General features: G+C 32.5%; 2 protein-coding genes across 2 annotated transcripts; both read left to right on the top strand.

Moving 5' to 3' along the window:
• Positions 1 to 2,196: 2,196 nt before the first annotated feature.
• LOC143242012 (serine/threonine-protein kinase atr-like) lies at positions 2,197 to 12,838 on the top strand. Its single transcript, XM_076485355.1, has 6 exons — positions 2,197 to 2,315; positions 3,038 to 3,144; positions 5,523 to 5,658; positions 11,616 to 11,764; positions 12,054 to 12,167; positions 12,835 to 12,838. Exons 3-6 carry the CDS (start codon positions 5,530 to 5,532, stop codon positions 12,836 to 12,838), a joined length of 396 nt encoding a protein of 131 aa, XP_076341470.1. The 5' UTR covers positions 2,197 to 2,315; positions 3,038 to 3,144; positions 5,523 to 5,529.
• A 70-nt stretch (positions 12,839 to 12,908) lies between these two features.
• LOC143241872 (serine/threonine-protein kinase ATR-like) lies at positions 12,909 to 22,391 on the top strand. The gene is made up of 4 exons (XM_076485155.1): positions 12,909 to 13,007; positions 18,872 to 19,050; positions 19,777 to 19,882; positions 22,261 to 22,391. The coding sequence occupies exons 1-4, from the start codon at positions 12,932 to 12,934 to the stop codon at positions 22,263 to 22,265; spliced, it is 366 nt and encodes a 121-aa protein (XP_076341270.1). The 5' UTR covers positions 12,909 to 12,931; the 3' UTR covers positions 22,266 to 22,391.
• The last annotated feature ends 240 nt before the right edge of the window (positions 22,392 to 22,631 follow it).

The raw sequence follows: 22,631 nt of genomic DNA, 5'->3' as shown, positions 1-22,631 counted from the left end.
AATAATTTATTTCTAAATAGTCATAATGTATATACATATATATAATGTATAATAATTTAAATGTGTCTGTATATTACAAAATACTAGTCCACTAAAACACAGCCAAGACAGAAAAAGACTAAAGGTCAGTTTTATGTTACTGGATATGTAATATCAGAGCACCAGATCAATACAAGTTGCACAATGCTAGCTTAGGGCATGACTGGAAGGTCAGTAACATAATAAATATATATGTAACATATAGCAGTATGAGACTTAGTCTACTTAAACTAAACATTTGTATTTTCATGTTACAATATGTCATCATCATAGCACTAAAAAAATAAAATTATTTATTTCCTAATTTTTTAATGATAGTTACAAAGCTAGTTAAGTGACAGACCCACAGCTGGAATGTAGAAAATAACATAATGTATAAAGTTTTGCTGAAATCAAACATCTGAAATATATTTAGGAAGTTTTAGAGATTATGGAAATAATATTTGAGATTTTTGGGATGAAGAACAGTTTTTAACTCATAACATGAAATCACTTTGCACTCATACTAGTAATGAAACAGACTCAATTTTCACAAACAGATCTTTTATAAAAATAGTTCATGAAACATCTGATTTTTGTAAAAAAATACTTGTATCTGTACTAATGTCTACCAGATTTTGTGAAGGTACATGTGCTGTATCAAAAGTTATAGTACAAATACTTAATGTGTGCAAATGTGTAGATGAACTTGTATATTATACTGAGTCTGTAGCAAAGGGCTAAATGACTGCTAGTTATCATAATTTTTTCCTGATCTGTCTCTAGCAAAAGCTATCCTTCATATATAAAATGAAGTAGCATGTATAAACTATCTGTTACACCTTATTCATTGATATTTGTATGTAACTTCTAAAAATATGTAACCTGTAAACTTTAGAACTACATTGATAATGAAGAGAAATTCATCTTTGTATGTGGCTTATGTACTTGTATTGTATATTGTGTCTTCAACTTGGTTCACTGATGAAAACTTTGACTGCATTTAACAGAAACAAGATATGTCAGCAGTCTCATTTGAAAAATCTGATAAGCTGACAATTTTGCAGATTTTGGTTTAAAGTGGAGAAACTATAGAATGATGTGTCGAAGACTTTCATCCTGAAAGGAAGCAAATGTGATGATTGTTATGGTATAAATAAAACCAGAATTTACAAAATATTCGATTTCTCAAAACAAGCAAAGTAAGTTGCAGTTTAATAATAAAATGATCTTGTGGAAACCACCAAAATGTGTTGCCAACTTGCCCTTGAAAGTAGAAATTCAGCTAATAAATGATGGCAGAGTTTCAATGTTGAATTTATTTGCAATTTTCAGTTTCTGTGCCACATCTCTTTAGCTCTATATATATATCAACATACTCCATGAAATGCTTCAGTTCATTGTAGAGTCAAATTATTGCAACATCAGTATTTTGGGATTCATCTTTAGTGGTTTTTATTGTTTTTTCTGATAAGCTTCAAAGATCTGAAGTTGTTTACATGTACAATCTGTACTATTATAGTTCATTCAAACTTTGCTGCTTTCAACATCTGTTTTGTAACTGATATCAACTTCTGTTTAGAACTTTATCGTTAAAATAATAGATAAAATTCCAAATTATTGTGCTGTGACCAATTTTCTTTTGACTTGATGGAGGTTGTTAAGATTTTGTTATTGACAAATAAAAACCCATAATTACACATTTTTGCAAGGTGACCTGTTTTCTTGGACCTGACAGAAATTTTTGTGATTCTATTCTTTACATAATAAGACATGGTTTGTAATTATTGACCTAATGGAGGTCCTATGGGTTTGTTCTTGACAGAATAAAACGATTCTTAGTTGTTGAGATGTAATCTGCTACTAGGACCTCAAAATGGCTGTTTTGGTTCTGTTGTTAACAGAATAGAATTATTCTCAGTTATTGAGATGTGACCCATTACTAAGACCTCATGATGATTGTTGTGGTTCTGTATATTCATAAGCTCATGCATAGAATGAATACACCAACTTTCCTTAATCTATAATAAATGTTTTACATGTAAAGACAATGTATTTTTTTCGTTTTTTGTGATTTGCTTTTGCTAATGCATGAATTGACAAAGTTGTTATTTCTCTAGTGGACCCACATAATGATCCCAACTATAAGTCTGTTTATGACTTCTGAAGAGTGTTCCAGAAGACCTTTTAGATCGTGCCTCCTTTGTTTGTCAAGCTTATGTTGGGCTTTAATGTATTTAGAATTATCAATCAAGAATAACCCAGAATCTTCATGGCTACAGTTGGCTTTCTTGCAGGTAAATAATTTTGAAATGATATCTCTTGTAATTTTGTATAATGAAATATTAATACTACTAAGATTACATCACATGCCAGAATATTGTTTGATTTCAAATGACAAAATAATAGTTTAAGGAAAAACAATAGATATTGGTAATTTTGCATTGAAACAGATTTTAAGTGTGAATCTGCAGTGTGTGTTATGTGAAGTTGCAATATTCATTAGATGAATAGAAACCAAACTGTGTAAAGTTTAATACTTACAATCTTTCAATGAGCTAATTGTATAATAAAATTCTGGGCTTGTACCTCAAACTCAGATTTGTGCTATAACTTTGCTACTGTCAGACTTACATCTTCTGTAGTACAACTTTACATGCACATATACATAAAATTATAGCTCTCAAAGAATATATTCAGAGTACTCGTGTTAAAATGTTTTTTATTTTTTATTGTCTACACCTTTTCTCCTGATAATTTGGTTATTTGGTTCATATCAACAAAATTTCCCATTATTTCAATGGTACTGTCAGGGGCAGACTCAGTGTACCTTATTTCTGATCCTGTGCCTCTCCTTACCTGTTAATGAACTTCAGAATCACTCTTTATAAGAATAAGGAATCTAAGAATATTCAGTATTCAAATGCAAAAATGTTTTTATATATATATAGGATGAATGCATTGTTTTTTATTACTACTTTTTCAGTTGTGATCAGTATGCATCTATTTTTTGTCTTAGAAACTGTACATCCTCCTTGATGAACCAGATGGAGTGGCAGGAGTAGCAGCATCTCATCAAGAAGACCCCACACTCTCATGATTTGATTCTAGGTCATGAAGCAACTGGTATGTAAAAGTAAATATTTCTTTATGTATGTAACTGTTGTTTCCACACTTGAAGCCCATTGGTGCAACTGTGAAACGTGGTCTTGGTGGTGGAACTACTGGCTGTTCTTTGCTGGTCTGTGATGCTTTGTTTCTTCTCGAGATTTTGGTTTGAGTTTTCTGCGTGGAGGTAGATTGTTTTTCAGTTTGTGCTGTCGCGCTCGATGGTTATCTTCGTAATGGTTTGAGTCTGGCTGGTTGTTGAATTCTGTGGAACTAGAATTGAAGTCTGGCAGGAACTGTCCTTTTTCTTTCTTGAACTACTGGAACTTGGCGTGTTGCTAACAATGGGTGTTGTCGTCTTCTGAGTCGGGTTGTCTGAATCCTTTTTCATGTTTCTTCTAATACTGTCTGGACTGGCGGTATTTTGGTATTTTCCTGTTGGAAGATTTTCGTTGGTTGTTTGCGATATTTGGGTGCTTGGTTTGAACCATTCTTGAGTGGTCGCTGATGTGGGTGTTCGGCTCTAAAATGAAATATATGATAATAACAGCCATCTCGTAAAATACAGTCGGCACTGTACTTCGATGTTGTCACTATCTTCATGAAGTGTGTGGGATGATTACTGTTCTTAGAATAAATTCGATGAACTGCGTATACCTTGGCTTGTATTTGGGGTTCTATGGTTTGTCTAATTTCTTCTGGTTGAATTGATGGGTCGATGCCCCTGAGGAATACAGAATAAAGATTGACTGGACTTTTATTTGGGGAACAACTTACTTTAAATTCAGTGTTCCATGGCTGGCACAGATAGGTTTGGTCTGCAGTAGTGGCTGGTTGGATGAGAATTCCTCTCCAGCGTAAAATACGGGTCCTGGACGGTTCGATGGTTGCCCCAGGCTTGGCTCGGGCGATCAATGTGGCGTCTTGGTTCGTCGGTAAGCCGTCGACGATTACAGGCGGCACTAACAGCCTGACTGGTGAGGATGAACATTTAGTTCTGAATAGCATATTGGCACGTCTGACTTGCTCGGTGACTAGCTCAGGTCTCTCTCTCCCCTGTTGTGGAGGCATGTTGAAAAATGTAAAGTTAACAATGGAAAGAAAAAACTCTCCTCTTCAATGGCACCATTTTTGATATGCCTTAAGTATGGGTTTACCCTTGACATTGGAAATGGTAACACTGTCCGACTTCCTCATGTCTTTAACTTTTTATGGGCCATTTGCCTTTTTAATTCTATTTAGATCTTTTATCCAAATTTTGGACATTGTTTTGTTTTAATTTAATTTATTTTTTTTGCCTTTTATAAGACTTTCCTTTTCCTATTTTACTGCTTGTTTGGTGTAGATAGTCTAGTTGGTTTGTGCCAATAAACACCAACCAACTGAACACAATGTAGAAATATCAAAGTTGTTTTGATTAACAAAGTTTCCATTTCTTTGTTAGGTGGAATTGCCATAATAAAATGAGAAAGTGCTTAACAGTCATGAAATACAATTATATAGAAACATCACAAAGTCTAAAATAGTGGTTATGTACATAATAATGTGAAGGAAGTTTTTCATGACAATATGACTGAATCTACTTTACTGAATTATTTTGCATGGTGATGTATTTTATGTTTAAGCAGTTAGTCAGGTTTAAAAGCAATCCTTTTGGCAAGTTGAAGTAATGTGTTCAATAAATACAAGTTGATTTTTGTTGCAAACTGCAGGTAAAGAACAGTATTTAGGGAAAAAGATGCAAGGCTCATATCACTTGTTATTGCACTGAAATTGAAAAAGTATAATTAAGGGAACATGAAGACTGAAGAATTCAGTAGTACTTATTCAGTAACCTGTTTCTATTGTTTTTTTAGCTGTATTGGACTCACTGCAGTTTATTTATTGTATTCAGTGCAATTATTTTGTTACAAAATATAATAAACTTAGTTTATTGGAGTTAGTGTATCTGTTAAAATCAGTAAAATAAATCCTAGTAAATGACAAGTTTTAGAAAAGATGTAGGAAAGCCCTTCATTTTTTTATTTTTTTTTACATTAACTTGCATGAATAATTTATGTGCATCTCTAAACAACAGTTCATAAGTTATTTGTAATATATAGGAATACATTCGTGAAGATGAGAAACACACTTCAAGTAAAAAATGTATTCTGAAGACAGATGGTATGGATATTAGAACTTTAATTAACATAAAGCAGAGTCAGTTGCAAACTCTCTCTTGTTAACCTGAAGATTAATGAGAAGATCAAAATATTCTTCTGTGCTTTATGTTAATTAAAGTTCTAATATCCATATTAGCTGTCTCAAGAATACATATAGGAATACAGATTATTTTGAAGTAGAGAAGTTTGAGTTGAAACTTAAATAAATGTTTATCTTCTTTTGTTTTGTTTTAGATTAGAAATGAGGAGATTGAGTGAGAACCAAAAGTCTTCATTTTTTTATTTAAGTGTAGAAGATGAAAACTTTGCTTATGATTTGGTTCAAGAGCTAGTTAGGTCTTTCCTAGCAGCTGAAGACACCAGAATACAAGTGAGTGGTTATTTTATACTGAAGTGTGTCTTTTGACTCTGTGTTATTGGTTTTATTTCACATTGACATACTTATGAGAAATGGTTAGAATAATTAGACTACCTATACAAAAGTTGCACAGATTTGAAAAATACTTTATTTTCACTTTACTTAAATTTAAGTTTTCATTTGTTAAAACTTAATCATTTATTTTAAAAAAATTAGTTTAAAATATAATCTTAATTATCTATGAACCTTGCCATTTATTTCTTTCACTATACATGAGATATTAAATTTTTTCAGAAATCTCAAAACAAATTGTTGATCACAGTAATCACTAGATATTCAGTGAGATATGACATTTAGTTTACATTACCCAGTTGCTTTCTTACCCAACAAATGGTTTGTAACATGATGTTCTGAAATATGGACAAACATGTTTTGAATCTCCTGTGGTCTTCAAAATATGGATACAAATGGGTGAAGAAGTTCAGTGCAACAAAACAAAAGCCACATTTTAAGGTGTGTTACCAAATCCTGGACTTACGAATGACAGCAGAATGTGCTTTTATATATTTCAAATACTGCATACCATTTTGGATTGTATATATGCTTTGAACAAAATACAGATTGTGACAATCATAACTCGCCACTGAAACACACTGTAAATGGAGAAAGTTTTAAATCGTCATCAGGTAAATAGAATAAATAAACTATCAAAAGATCACTTGTACAGGGTGTTCAGAAAGTCACTGTGCACTTGTATATTTATTAACAGACATGTTTCAATATAGAATACAGGAGGTAAATATGAATAACAATTATAAACAATATTAAAAGTGACCCTGTTGGCTTGGATCCTTCTTATTTTGTTTCTAAACACTGCTGTCAGTTGCTGGCTTGAAATAGACTGAATAGACATATAATTACAAAACTGCACAGTGACTTTCTGAACACCCTGTATAACATTTTGTAACTCCGTTAACAGCATTACTACAGTTGATAAACTTCTGCCAACCTGCATGGAGCCTAAGACAAGACCTTCCAGCTATATGAAGTAGTAAAGGTGTGCCAGGCACCAGCAGAAATGTTTTTTTTGTTAAAAAAGAGCATGAAGTGAAAACATAAACTAACCATCTTTAGTGGCATAAAATTGAGTGAAACCAGGGAGAAGAGACCTCAGTGTTGTCTTTACAAAACCACTACTATCACTAGTCAGTAGGAACATTAAGATTGTTCAGGACATAGAATTTTGTGTGGAATCAGCAGATCAGTTTTCTGGGAGGGCAAAAATATAGAAATGTCACTTTTGTTTCTAAGTGAAATGTATTTAGAGAAGAGAAAATACTTCTAAAAGTGAAGGAATTTCTTCACTGAAACAGTGTTAAGCTACATCTGCATAATTTTAGGACTAACAGGTTTCACTTTTATAAGCTCATTCATTACTTACAAATAGACTTAATGTGTTGAAATAAAATTCTTTGTAGACTGAGAATGTTTGTATCCTGTGTTCTGAAGCACCCATTGATAAAGTTGCAATATTGCTTTGGACTTTTCATTATTGTGAGTGAAAGACCTGTTGAGCTTCATGTATTTGTAGATAGTGAAAAATATTAGACACACTCGAGATTATAGGGTTGTCAATAAAGTGCCAATATCTAAAGTTTGTAACAAGAAGTAATTATTCTTGAGGAGACCTTTTGGTGTACACAGAATTCAAGAACTGTACCGTATAACGAATCTATGTTGATTGTATATGTGACTTTTTTTTTAACACAGGCTTAGTCTCTGGGACTGGCTTTATAATCATTTTGTGTTTGATACAATTTTCAAGCTATTACTTTTAAATTAATAAATATATCTTGATGGAACTTGGTATATTATCAATAAATATTACAAGATTTGTTATGCAAAATATTGTGTGTTTTTTTATGAAGTCGTAAGCTTTTCTTTTGCCTTTTTTTCTTTTTTGCATGTTTCTTATCCAACATTTTGAGATGAAAAATACTTTCATGCATCAGAAAATTTTCAAATTTCACATACAAAATATAACATTCAAAAACTTATCAAATGTTTATTAAGGAAAAACATTATGTTTTGCCCTTTATTTTTACTAATGAATCTCTGTGTCGGTTTGGTTGATTTTACTTATTTCGTAACCAAAAAACAAAATGTGTGTGTGTGTGTGTGTGTGTGTGTATATATAAATTTTGCCCTTTTCATTCTGGGATGACAACAGAGTATAACATGAAAACACAAATGTTTAGACTAAATAGCTTAAATCTTATAACATTATACATTCATATATATTTATTATTTTTATTATAACAACCTTTCATCCATGCATGCCTAACAATACAGAAGCTACAGTGAAGCAGTGCACATGTGTCATATTACTGTATTAAGTTATATGGAACTAATTTTTACTATCCACAGAGTGACCTGTTTTGACTGTGTTGGAGTGGAAAAGGATTGTGCAAAATGCTGTCACATTTCAATTATTATACATTATATAATGTATTTACAATACTGTTATTTACAGGTAACAAGTATACAGTTTAAATAAACAAAATAGTCATAAGTTACAATATCAGTACTGTAGAATTCCACTATAATTTATCAAGCTTAGTAAGTAAGCTGTATTTAGGTCTAAAAAAATATGAAATTCCAACATAATGATTATCTTTTCTCACATATGTGAACTTTACACATGCTACAAACCTTCTGCTCCCCACTTTTTGGAATTGTAAGATTTCAATGAGTTTCTCATCCGAATCGTCGTGTGACATACTCATTTGACATATGTGGTTCCTTCTACACTCCTCTACTGAACTATCACTTCTCATTTGACAGTGCTTAGGTTTGGAAGAGTTTTTTTCTTTTTTAAGGTTGTATTTACTGCTCACAAGGTTCTATCACTTTTAGGGATATGGCATTATTGTTAGCAGCTTGAGATGGTGATTCCTCCTTTTCTTCCATTTTCCATCTTTCCCCTTGACTTTATCCGTGTAGGCTTCTGTGCTCAGTGAGAGCTCTTTGTTGACATACTGCTTCCTACCAGGATACGTTTTCTTTATCCTCTGGCAATCCTCCTCTGTTCATGATCTTTTACCTACTTTTTTTGCCAGTTAGGTCCATCTTTTGTTTCAGTTGGTCTATTTCTCCTGGAATTTATTCTAGGTATACTCCTATCAGATCTGACAATTTCACTTTTCCCTTGCTTGCCTTTGTCATCCATTCTAAGTCTTCCATTATATTGCAGTTTCCTCTTTGTTTGGGGTTTTATCTTCCACCTGTAGCCATTCTTCATAATTCTGTGTGACTGACTGTTAAGTTTCTATTTATACTTTCTTTTTTCTTTTCACAGGTCTTCTTTTCATTCATCATTATTTTGATCCTGTTCTGTGGTCAGACACCAGGATTTTTTTAAACTTTAAATCCACACTGTACTTCCATGATGTGTTCAATTTATCTTCCATGGCTTCACACATTCACCATTGAGATGGGGTGTTCCACAAAATCACATATAGGTTCATGATTTTCATGATATTTTGTGTTTCATAACCAAGCCCATCCCAGACTGTATCACCCTTGGACTGAATGGGAAAACAGAAGGGGTTTGTTGTCCATCCCAATCATTCCTAGAATTAATAACTCAGTATGGTCTGATTTTTCAAAATAAGATTTTGTGGTTATGTGGTGATACTGCTTTGGATTTCACCACCACATTGTCACCTTCCTTGCTTCAAGTGGAGTATGGGCATCCTTACAACTCCAGTTCCAAATTGCTGAGGTGGTTGACCCTGAAGGCACCCAGCTGAATGAGTTACTCACAATAACCAATCAATTACAGAATAGGGTGGTGGTATTTTATGGGTGTAGATGATGTGATATTCTTCTCTTTATGATAACCATTGACAACAGAATGAGACATCAAGATGTAATTCATCCCTTTTATTGGAAACTGTCATCCTACTCTCAACTAAATGTTGTTACACTATAAGAAGGTTTTGAATTTAGAGTGAACTCATTTACTTAAGTTCTCACACATATTTCAAGTTAACTATCTTCCTAACTCAATTTCCTCCATCTTGGCTGTGGGTCACAGCAATGATTTGTGAAATTGTTCTGGTTCTGTCATTGGCTATCTCTTGTTTCTTGTTTTCTCATCTTAATATTAGGGGTATGATATTGTCTATGGATGGTCCTGGCCCATTTCACAGTTATGGGAGTTGATTACATGCAACAGACATTCTGTTGATACCAATTCAATAGCTCAGATCTAATCCTAGTGTCATACCCAGGAATTAGAGTGGGTTTCAATTCCCCATTTCATGGGATTGAGGTAAAGAGGGTATGCTCTTAATTCTACACTCACATGGATGTTGGTATCCCATGGGCATGTTTTGAAAGTAGTTGATTTACTATGTGTAGTCCATTGCATCCAAGCTGCTGTACACCTAGGGGTGTATCTTTGTTTACCTGCCTTTCCTATTTTGAGATTGAGTTACAGTATTGGTTATGACCACTTTCTTGCCACATTCTCTCTCACTCTGATGTACTCCTCTCATTTTTTTCCCTTATATTTCACACGTTCCATAATCGGATGAAGAGTATCCCTGGCTCAGAAATGGTACACTTCCCCTTTCTATGATCTTCAAATCTGATTCTTTCATTTCCAAGATATCATTCAGATAATTTTAAAATATTCTTTTGTCATATCCTCACACTGGTCCCTCATTGTTATCAGTGTAAGATTCTAGCTAATATTGTGAGAGTAGATAATTACCATATCAGAAGTCTTAATTTTCCCTATACTGAAAATGTATTTTCAATGTACTTGCCATCTCTCACAAGATTAACTGTTCTTATTTAGTGTTGCCCTTTGTATGTGAACTTTTTTCTTTATGCATACTACAAGTCTTCCACTCCCCTTGAATTAGGATTTGTTTATCAAGGAAATCATCATCCATTATTCTCTCATATTCCTGTTAATACTTTGGGTCTTTTACAGTAAACACAGTCACATGATACCTTATATCTTTCACATTAAACACAGTCACACATAATACCTTATATCTTTCACAGTAAACACAGTCACACACGATACCTTATATCTTTCACAGTAAGCACGGTCACACGTGATACCTTATATCTTTCACATTAAACACAGTCACACGTGATACCTTATATCTTTCACATTAAACACAGTCACACATAATACCTTATATCTTTCACAGTAAAGACAGTTGCACATGATACCTTATATCTTTCACAGTGAACACAGTCACAATGTGATACTTTATATCTTTCTTCTATATCTTTCACACTAAACACAGTCTTGCATAATACCTTATATCTTTCACACTAAACACAGTCACTGCGTGATACCTTATATCTTTCACATTAAACACAGTCACACATAATACCTTATATCTTTCACAGTAAACACAGTCACTGCGCAGCGATACCTTATATCTTTCACAGTAAGTACAGTCACACGTGATACCTTATATCTTTCACATTAAACAGTCACACATAATACCTTATATCTTTCACAGTAAACACAGTTGCACATAATACCTTATATCTTTCACAGTGAACACAGTCTGGCGTGATACTTTATATCTTTCTTCTATATCTTTCACACTAAACACAGTCTTGCATAATCGTTATATCTTTCACATTAAACACAGTCACACATAATACCTTGTATCTTTCACAGTAAACACAGTTGCACATGATACCTTATATCTTTCACAGTAAACACAGTCACACGTTATACCTTATATCTTTCACAGTAAACATAGTCACGTATGATGCTGTAGGCCTTTCACAGTAAACATATGGTATTGTGTGTATTTATTGTTATTTTATTTCTCCACTTCCTAACGTTTTCTTTCTTTCTGGAACTGAAGTTTTTCATGCTGTGTTTATGACTGTTTTCTTATGTAAAGTACACATTTTTTTTTTTGTAGGACTGTGCATCTTATGTACTGCAGGAAACCTTACAGATATATACTTGTCAAAGTGGAGAGTTGTCACAAATTGTGAGACCAAGTGGTAGTGTCTGGAAAAGGTTTTCAGAAGAGGTTCAAGAAATTTTGGTACCTTTGCAGCACTCTAGGTATGTATTTTATTTTTTATTATAATGAAATTTAGACAGTAATTTTCAGTTATTTTCTTTCTTATCAATCTTTTTCTAACATTGTTCATTGTGTTATGTTTTTCTTTTATCTTTACTGTGTTATAAAACATTACAATTCAACAGTATTTTAGCATAGTTTAAACATTAAAACTCAATTTTGTTTTAATATTTCACATAAACTGAAAAGTTATTTGAATATTGAAGTTGTTCTGCTTTTTTAATAAAAGTTAAAAAAAAGTTCATCAGGTTTTCTGTTATTATTTGATAGGTACATTATGTCTAGTATCAAGAGGACTTCCTTTCTATGCCCAATATATGGGAGCAAACTAGGAAGCACTTTTAAAGATTGGGCCTGTAATTGGGCATCTTGTCTTCTCAGAAGGTAAGAAGCACTTTTCTGTGATAAAAGAAATGAGATAATTAGGTTGCTAATCAATATTATTGTTATAGGTGATTATTATATTAATTAAAACCATGACAAAATTTGAACTAGAGATCAGACTGTGTAGATAAAAGTATTACTGAAACAGAGGCACCTCACAGTTCAGCTAAACATATCTGTTCACACAGTTCTTGTAAGTCTGAGTTTCATTTCCTTTCTAAATTAGGAGAATGTTAATTTCAACTATTAAGTAACGTGCACACAGTTCTGTAACATTTGTCACAGTTTTAGCCCATTAGGAGCACATTATTGAAACTTACTCTTCAAATATGTTTAGAACATAAAGGTGGTATACACTTTTAGAATTTCTTTTGGGGGGGTGGACTACTGTAGTATTAAAGACAAGTACTAGATTATAATCACCACATTACACTTAAAATTCTCTCATTTTGTCTTTGTATATGTTAATTTTCTGTTTCTAATGGAAAGAAAAGAAATAATGCAGAATAGTTTTTTATAAAACTGCTTTTTGAGAACAGATTATGCCACAGAGAAAAACAACCAAAATCATTTCAATTTAAAACTAACTTTTCCATGCTCATTAGCATGTTTTTAAATGCCCTTAGTTTTATAAAATTTATATGGTTTTGTGTATTTAATTTCTCAGATAAAGCGAGAGAATACAGCTAGAGTTTTCAGTCATGCTTCATGATTGTCAAAACGATGTGAAGACAACAGTTTTCTTCTTCCTCACATCATGGTTAATGTTTTACAAGATGCAAGCAATGAAGAAAAGGAAGATGTTTGTTTTAAGAAAGAATATAAAGTATGGAAGTAAATGTACGTAATTCTTTATATGACATTTTCTTTTTTCAGAAGTAAAGAATGTAATACAACTGATAGGCTGTGAGATTTTAAAGACAGAGCTTAGCATTGATAGCCATTTGACAGACTTCTGCATCTTCTCTTATCAGATTGGCCAATAATTAATTTTGTTTAGATCTGGTAATAAAATGTTTTAAGGGGTAAGAAAGCAGGGAACAGAAAGAAAATACCAGTACCAGTACATCTGCTTTGATGTTTACAGTAAATAGAAAAGATTCTGAATTGGTTAATTATCCATCAGTCAGCCAAAGGTATTCTGACTTTTGGAACATTTTACTTAACTTTAGTCTTTCAGTCGTTTTCAGGATGTGAATTCTATTGTGAGAAACTATTTTCAAAATAATATTAAAAGTACTTCCTTTTATCAAAAATTTTCTTTCTTTCTTATTGTTGATTACAAATCCTAGTTCCATCTTACATATCTAGTCAATTTCAACTTGATTGAAAGTAACATTATTTCTTTTGACAGTTTATTTTGCCAGTTACAACTGTCACTGCCAGAAACAAAGATAAAACTGTCAAAAATGTATGAGTGACCTATGGTCAGATCTTTGAAATTGAGATCAACGTTACTTTTGTCAGTCTAATTAACAATATTTTTTGCTAAGAGTATTCTTAGACAGCATGAATTTATATCTAATAATGGTTTTTTTAATAGATATTAAATTATTTATGTGTATCTTATGAGTGCTATAAACTTAACAGTAACATTTAAGAAGAAATAGTTTGAATTATTAGAATAATTTGTTTTTTATTTACCGTTACATGTTTACTTAGCTTATGTGCACTGAAGTCTTGTCATAGCTTTCAACAAATATAATGTAATATGAAAAACATGAATGTTAAAATAAACTATAATCCACTTATATAATGTTATAGCATTAAAAATACCAGTTGAACAGTGATTTTGATTTATATAATTATATAAGACAACATTGTTTGTTTTTTTGAATGCTGTGCAGTGTAAGACTACAGTGTTACTGCAATAGTAAATGATGCACAGGCAGATAGGTTTAAAAAAACTGCATCTAGGTTGAGTCAGGTGTCTAAAGCTCTGTTTGGTTGGTTAAACTTGCTCTTAGACTGTGTCAAATGTCTGTAGTTTTTACTTTGGCACTGTAAGTATACAGACTGCTAAAATAGAGACTATATGAGGATAGCTTGTATTTCACACACCTACTAAGGTGCATTATGCTCACATATAGCAGGAAATGACTTGCTTCTTATTGTGCCAAGAACATACCAAGTGGACCAACAATATAAGAATAGTAATTTTACAAGTGAGCTATGTCTCACCCTGCTACCACATAACAGCTATGTGCTTATTTGATGAGTATCTGAGAGTCAGGTTAAATACCATATTCATACGGAGACGTTGTACATATGATGGTGATTCAAGTTGGTGTTGACAGTAATGAACATTGGTAGACTTTGTTTTACGATCTTCTGATTGGACTACTAATGCCTTAAATTCTATTATCCTGTGTTCTGTCACATAATGAATTATGATTTTCATTCTGTGTAGAAGTAATCAGTACATCGTCTTCAAAAGAGGGGATTGAGTGAAGTGTGTCACCAGTCTTCATATCCATTGTTCATGCATGAGATACTCTTGTGAGCTTCATCACGTCCTATGAAATAATTCAGAATACTGAAAATGCCCTGAAGGTATTTGTTTATAATGGAGTGATTACTGATGCCTTAGAACTTAATGAACATTCTGATTTCGAGTATACACCATCAGTGCTGTACTGCCTTTGTTGTTCATGGTGGTTGTCCTACATATTAAGATGAAATCCCCAGAATTGTGGAGGTGTAAAGATGACTGATTTATACCAAAATGAACTGAAAATGTGAGCTGAATAATGTGTTCACAGCAGTTTTTGCGTTATCATAGATATTTATATACACACACAAAACATTGTGGTCCAATAACCCTAACCACTAACATGAGATACAGGTTTCATGACTGCCTAAATCCAACCTTGGCTACCTGGTTGAGGCTAACCTATACTGAATGATTACTCATATTCTGTTCCACCTTGGATATAAAAATTAAGTTTCAGGTGAAGAGCATATCTGTTCTGGAGGTAGTTCAGTTCTCCCACTCTTGTACTATTCTTTTTCTTGGTATACTCCTGTTCTATGAAGACACTTTCTGTATGGATCATGCCTGCACCAGCCCCTCCACCTTCTTAACATGGGATTCTAGTGTCAGTAGATGGTATATTTTGAAAGTTAACTGAACATGTATTTTCAATAATACTTACCTTCACTGACACTCTCCTGTTCTACCTTCCCACTAAAACCAAATGTATTTCTCAGAAAAAGTGACTGTGTTGTCAGTATGAGATGGTTATATACAGTACCTAGTTAGAAGGCACATTAAAGTTTGTGGAGCAGTTTGCTAGTTAGAACTTGTCTAAGGTATTTAAGTTGGGTATAAAAGACTGAAGTTAGTATTTTCAGTGCTTAGATGGGCAAAATATGGAATCCTTAGAGATCATGAAATAGCTGTAATGTCTGCATAGGTAAGTATTATTGGAAGTGCATTTTTAGTTTAAGAAAGCATTAGTTTCCATTTTTAATACATTACCATCTAAACCCTGAGTTTGACTTATAGTTTAATGAAGAGCAATTGAATATTTTAAATGGTAGTGTGTACACAAACCTATGTATGTCACTTAGGTCTTTAACATTCAAGAGATGTACAAACAAGTCATCATGTTCTTTCAAGAGCTGTAGTTTGTGACAGGACCTTTTCATCCATGTAGCAAGTGTATAGTTATACTGTGACTTAATCTGGTGCATTATATTCAGTACTGTGTGGTCTAACTTTCATGCAGTATTAAGGACTTAACAATGTTTAATCCTTTTATAATGGGTCATGGATCAAAGGCCATCTTGTTGTGTTTGTTGACTTGCATTCAAGATTGTATTGAACAAATATTTTATGAATTTATGTCAGTAAGTTTGGAATCAAATTGTAGATTATAATTTTACTATTTAATGTTATGTATGAGTTAATTTCTTAGTTTAAAAATAAGTATTAAAAGAACATAAATATTGATTTTAGTGAGTCACATGTTATGTTTAATGCTGCACAGTTTAAAATTAGATGTTTGTGGTGTCAAAATACTAAGTTCACAGTTTCATACAAATTAGGAACTCAGATTACTAACTTTAACAAGCTAGAATATAAAATAAAAAGGTATGAGGTCTTTAACACAGTGGGCCCTATTCAACTCTTTCCAATTTTTGAAACAGTCCATCATATACTCTTACTACAGTATATGACATGTGAATAACCAATCAGTAGCTTAAGATGTTCCTAAAGTGGTTTTTTAGCTATTTTAATCTTCGAAAAAGCTAGTGTTCTTTCAATCTAAGTTTTCAAGGAGTTCGGTTGTGTCTTTAGTCTGCTCATAGTTTCATATATTTTAAAATTGATATAAATCTAGTTACTAAGTGGAATTCTATGGTATCAGTGTAGTTACTTATGATTTTTGGTTATTCAACTGTATGTATAAAACCTAAAAAAAAATTGTTTGATATCCTCCACTTGTGAAATTTCAAAAGGCTTAGCAACTTATGTCCAGCAACAACCAAGTACAGAGATCGTAGAGAGAAGAGATAATTGTTTGCTTTTCCCATTTTTTTTCTGTATTTTAAGAAAAGTTTAATAATTTATTTCTAAATAGTCATAATGTATATACATATATATAATGTATAATAATTTAAATGTGTCTGTATATTACAAAATACTAGTCCACTAAAACACAGCCAAGACAGAAAAGACTAAAGGTCAGTTTTATGTTACTGGATATGTAATATCAGAGCACCAGATCAATGCAAGTTGCACAATGCTAGCTAGGCATGACTGGAAGGTCAGTAACATAATAAATATATATGTAACATATAGCAGTATGAGACTTAGTCTACTTAAACTAAACATTTGTATTTTCATGTTACAATATGTCATCATCATAGCACTAAAAAAATAAAATTATTTATTTCCTAATTTTTTAATGATAGTTACAAAGCTAGTTAAGTGACAGACCCCACAGCTGGAATGTAGAAAATAACATAATGTATAAAGTTTTGCTGAAATCAAACATCTGAAATATATTTAGGAAGTTTTAGAGATTATGGAAATAATATTTGAGATTTTTTGGGATGAAGAACAGTTTTTAACTCATAACATGAAATCACTTTGCACTCATACTAGTAATGAAACAGACTCAATTTTCACAAACAGATCTTTTATAAAAATAGTTCATGAAACATCTGATTTTGTAAAAAAATACTTGTATCTGTACTAATGTCTACCAGATTTTGTGAAGGTACATGTGCTGTATCAAAAGTTATAGTACAAATACTTAATGTGTGCAAATGTGTAGATGAACTTGTATATTATACTGAGTCTGTAGCAAAAGGGCTAAATGACTGCTAGTTATCATAATTTTTTCCTGATCTGTCTCTAGCAAAAGCTATCCTTCATATATAAAATGAAGTAGCATGTATAAACTATCTGTTACACCTTATTCATTGATATTTGTATGTAACTTCTAAAATATGTAACCTGTAAACTTTAGAACTACATTGATAATGAAGAGAAATTCATCTTTGTATGTGGCTTATGTACTTGTATTGTATATTGTGTCTTCAACTTGGTTCACTGATGAAAACTTTGACTGCATTTAACAGAAACAAGATATGTCAGCAGTCTCATTTGAAAAATCTGATAAGCTGACAATTTTGCAGATTTTGGTTTAAAGTGGAGAAACTATAGAATGATGTGTCGGAGCTTTCATCCTGAAAGGAAGCAAATGTGATGATTGTTATGGTATAAATAAAACCAGAATTTACAAAATATTCGATTTCTCAAAACAAGCAAAGTAAGTTGCAGTTTAATAATAAAATGATCTTGTGGAAACCACCAAAATGTGTTGCCAACTTGCCCTTGAAAGTAGAAATTCAGCTAATAAATGATGGCAGAGTTTCAATGTTGAATTTATTTGCAATTTTCAGTTTCTGTGCCACATCTCCTTTAGCTCTATATATATATCAACATACTCCATGAAATGCTTCAGTTCATTGTAGAGTCAAATTATTGCAACATCAGTATTTTGGGATTCATCTTTAGTGGTTTTTATTGTTTTTCTGATAAGCTTCAAAGATCTGAAGTTGTTTACATGTACAATCTGTACTATTATAGTTCATTCAAACTTTGCTGCTTTCAACATCTGTTTTGTAACTGATATCAACTTCTGTTTAGAACTTTATCGTTAAAATAATAGATAAAATTCCAAATTATTGTGCTGTGACCAATTTTCTTTTGACTTGATGGAGGTTGTTAAGATTTTGTTATTGACAAATAAAAACCCATAATTACACATTTTTGCAAGGTGACCTGTTTTTCTTGGACCTGACAGAAATTTTTGTGATTCTATTCTTTACATAATAAGACATGGTTTGTAATTATTGGTGACCTAATGGAGGTCCTATGGGTTTTGTTCTTGACAGAATAAAACGATTCTTAGTTGTTGAGATGTAATCTGCTACTAGGACCTCAAAATGGCTGTTTTGGTTCTGTTGTTAACAGAATAGAATTATTCTCAGTTATTGAGATGTGACCCATTACTAAGACCTCATGATGATTGTTGTGGTTCTGTATATTCATAAGCTCATGCATAGAATGAATACACCAACTTTCCTTAATCTATAATAAATGTTTTACATGTAAAGACAATGTATTTTTCGTTTTTTGTGATTTGCTTTTGCTAATGCATGAATTGACAAAGTTGTTATTTCTCTAGTGGACCCACATAATGATCCCAACTATAAGTCTGTTTATGACTTCCTGAAGAGTGTTCCAGAAGACCTTTTAGATCGTGCCTCCTTTGTTTGTCAAGCTTATGTTCGGGCTTTAATGTATTTAGAATTATCAATCAAGAATAACCCAGAATCTTCACGGCTACAGTTGGCTTTCTTGCAGGTAAATAATTTTGAAATGATATCTCTTGTAATTTTGTATAATGAAATATTAATACTACTAAGATTACATCACATGCCAGAATATTGTTTGATTTCAAATGACAAAATAATAGTTTAAGGAAAACAATAGATATTGGTAATTTTGCATTGAAACAGATTTTAAGTGTGAATCTGCAGTGTGTGTTATGTGAAGTTGCAATATTCATTAGATGAATAGAAACCAAACTGTGTAAAGTTTAATACTTACAATCTTTCAATGAGCTAATTGTATAATAAAATTCTGGGCTTGTACCTCAAACTCAGATTTGTGCTATAACTTTTGCTACTGTCAGACTTACATCTTCTGTAGTACAACTTTACATGCACATATACATAAAATTATAGCTCTCAAAGAATATATTCAGAGTACTCGTGTTAAAATGTTTTTATTTTTTTATTGTCTACACCTTTTCTCCTGATAATTTGGTTATTTGGTTCATATCAACAAAATTTCCCATTATTTCAATGGTACTGTCACGGGGCAGACTCAGTGTACCTTATTTCTGATCCTGTGCCTCTCCTTACCTGTTAATGAACTTCAGAATCACTCTTTATAAGAATAAGGAATCTAAGAATATTCAGTATTCAAATGCAAAAAATGTTTTTATATATATATAGGATGAATGCATTGTTTTTTATTACTACTTTTTTCAGTTGTGATCAGTATGCATCTATTTTTTTGTCTTAGAAACTGTACATCCTCCTTGATGAACCAGATGGAGTGGCAGGAGTAGCAGCATCTCATCAAGAAGACCCCACACTTCATGATTTGATTCTAGGTCATGAAGCAACTGGTATGTAAAAGTAAATATTTCTTTATGTATGTAACTGTTGTTTCCACACTTGAAGCCCATTGGTGCAACTGTGAAACGTGGTCTTGGTGGTGGAACTACTGGCTGTTCTTTGCTGGTCTGTGATGCTTTGTTTCTTCTCGAGATTTTGGTTTGAGTTTTCTGCGTGGAGGTAGATTGTTTTTCAGTTTGTGCTGTCGCATCGATGGTTATCTTCGTAATGGTTTGAGTCTGGCTGGTTGTTGAATTCTGTGGAACTAGAATTGAAGTCTGGCAGGAACTGTCCTTTTTCTTTCTTGAACTACTGGAACTTGGCGTGTTGCTAACAATGGGTGTTGTCGTCTTCTGAGTCGGGTTGTCTGAATCCTTTTTCATGTTTCTTCTAATACTGTCTGGACTCGGCGGTATTTTGGTATTTTCCTGTTGGAAGATTTTCGTTGGTTGTTTGCGATATTTGGGTGCTTGGTTTGAACCATTCTTGAGTGGTCGTCGATGTGGGTGTTCGGCTCTAAAATGAAATATATGATAATAACAGCCATCTCGTAAAATACAGTCGGCACTGTACTTCGATGTTGTCACTATCTTCATGAAGTGTGTGGGATGATTACTGTTCTTAGAATAAATTCGATGAACTGCGTATACCTTGGCTTGTATTTGGGGTTCTATGGTTTGTCTAATTTCTTCTGGTTGAATTGATGGGTCGATGCCCCCTGAGGAATACAGAATAAAGATTGACTGGACTTTTATTTGGGGAACAACTTACTTTAAATTCAGTGTTCCATGGCTGGCACAGATAGGTTTGGTCTGCAGTAGTGGCTGGTTGGATGAGAATTCCTCTCCAGCGTAAAATACGGGTCCTGGACGGTTCGATGGTTGCCCCAGGCTTGGCTCGGGCGATCAATGTGGCGTCTTGGTTCGGCGGTAAGCCGTCGACGATTACAGGCGGCACTAACAGCCTGACTGGTGAGGATGAACGTTTCGTTCTGAATAGCATATTGGCACGTCTGACTTGCTCGGTGACTAGCTCAGGTCTCTCTCTCCCCTGTTGTGGAGGCATGTTGAAAAATGTAAAGTTAACAATGGAAAGAAAAAACTCTCCTCTTCAATGGCACCATTTTTGATATGCCTTAAGTATGGGTTTACCCTTGACATTGGAAATGGTAACACTGTCCGACTTCCTCATGTCTTTAACTTTTTATGGGCCATTTGCCTTTTTAATTCTATTTAGATCTTTTATCCAAATTTTGGACATTGTTTTGTTTTAATTTAATTTATTTTTTGCCTTTTATAAGACTTTCCTTTTTCCTATTTTACTGCTTGTTTGGTGTAGATAGTCTAGTTGGTTTGTGCCAATAAACACCAACCAACTGAACACAATGTAGAAATATCAAAGTTGTTTTGATTAACAAAGTTTCCATTTCTTTGTTAGGTGGAATTGCCATAATAAAATGAGAAAGTGCTTAACAGTCATGAAATACAATTATATAGAAACATCACAAAGTCTAAAATAGTGGTTATGTACATAATAATGTGAAGGAAGTTTTTCATGACAATATGACTGAATCTACTTTACTGAATTATTTTGCATGGTGATGTATTTTATGTTTAAGCAGTTAGTCAGGTTTAAAAGCAATCCTTTTGGCAAGTTGAAGTAATGTGTTCAATAAATACAAGTTGATTTTTGTTGCAAACTGCAGGTAAAGAACAGTATTTAGGGAAAAAGATGCAAGGCTCATATCACTTGTTATTGCACTGAAATTGAAAAAGTATAATTAAGGGAACATGAAGACTGAAGAATTCAGTAGTACTTATTCAGTAACCTGTTTCTATTGTTTTTTAGCTGTATTGGACTCACTGCAGTTTATTTATTGTATTCAGTGCAATTATTTTGTTACAAAATATAATAAACTTAGTTTATTGGAGTTCGTGTATCTGTTAAAATCAGTAAAATAAATCCTAGTAAATGACAAGTTTTAGAAAAGATGTAGGAAAGCCCTTCATTTTTTTATTTTTTTTTACATTAACTTGCATGAATAATTTATGTGCATCTCTAAACAACAGTTCATAAGTTATTTGTAATATATAGGAATACATTCGTGAAGATGAGAAACACACTTCAAGTAAAAATGTATTCTGAAGACAGATGGTATGGATATTAGAACTTTAATTAACATAAAGCAGAGTCAGTTGCAAACTCTCTCTTTGTTAACCTGAAGATTAATGAGAAGATCAAAATATTCTTCTGTGCTTTATGTTAATTAAAGTTCTAATATCCATATTAGCTGTCTCAAGAATACATATAGGAATACAGATTATTTTGAAGTAGAGAAGTTTGAGTTGAAACTTAAATAAATGTTTATCTTCTTTTGTTTTGTTTTTAGATTAGAAATGAGGAGATTGAGTGAGAACCAAAGTCTTCATTTTTTTATTTAAGTGTAGAAGATGAAAACTTTGCTTATGATTTGGTTCAAGAGCTAGTTAGGTCTTTCCTAGCAGCTGAAGACACCAGAATACAAGTGAGTGGTTATTTTATACTGAAGTGTGTCTTTTGACTCTGTGTTATTGGTTTTATTTCACATTGACATACTTATGAGAAATGGTTAGAATAATTAGACTACCTATACAAAAGTTGCACAGATTTGAAAAATACTTTATTTTCACTTTACTTAAATTTAAGTTTTCATTTGTTAAAACTTAATCATTTATTTTAAAAAAATTAGTTTAAAATATAATCTTAATTATCTATGAACCT

Source organism: Tachypleus tridentatus, unplaced genomic scaffold (assembly GCF_004210375.1).
Source record: "Tachypleus tridentatus isolate NWPU-2018 unplaced genomic scaffold, ASM421037v1 Hic_cluster_1, whole genome shotgun sequence".
Taxonomy (NCBI): Eukaryota; Metazoa; Arthropoda; class Merostomata; order Xiphosura; family Limulidae; genus Tachypleus; species Tachypleus tridentatus.
The sequence above is the reverse complement of the archived record's forward strand: the minus strand, read 5'-3'. Positions and strand labels throughout refer to the sequence as shown.

Excerpts from the sequence above, each read along its gene's own strand:
- LOC143241872 (XM_076485155.1), top strand. The coding sequence starts at position 12,932 with ATGTTTTACAAGATGCAAGCAATGAAGAAAAGGAAGATGTTTGTTTTA. Across the intron at positions 13,008-18,871 it reads TATAAAGTATGGAAGTAAAT|TGGACCCACATAATGATCCC; the intron begins GTACGTAATTCT and ends TTATTTCTCTAG. Across the intron at positions 19,051-19,776 it reads TACAGTTGGCTTTCTTGCAG|AAACTGTACATCCTCCTTGA; the intron begins GTAAATAATTTT and ends TTTTTGTCTTAG.
- LOC143242012 (XM_076485355.1), top strand. The coding sequence starts at position 5,530 with ATGAGGAGATTGAGTGAGAACCAAAAGTCTTCATTTTTTTATTTAAGT. Across the intron at positions 5,659-11,615 it reads CTGAAGACACCAGAATACAA|GACTGTGCATCTTATGTACT; the intron begins GTGAGTGGTTAT and ends TTTTTTTTGTAG. Across the intron at positions 11,765-12,053 it reads GTACCTTTGCAGCACTCTAG|GTACATTATGTCTAGTATCA; the intron begins GTATGTATTTTA and ends ATTATTTGATAG.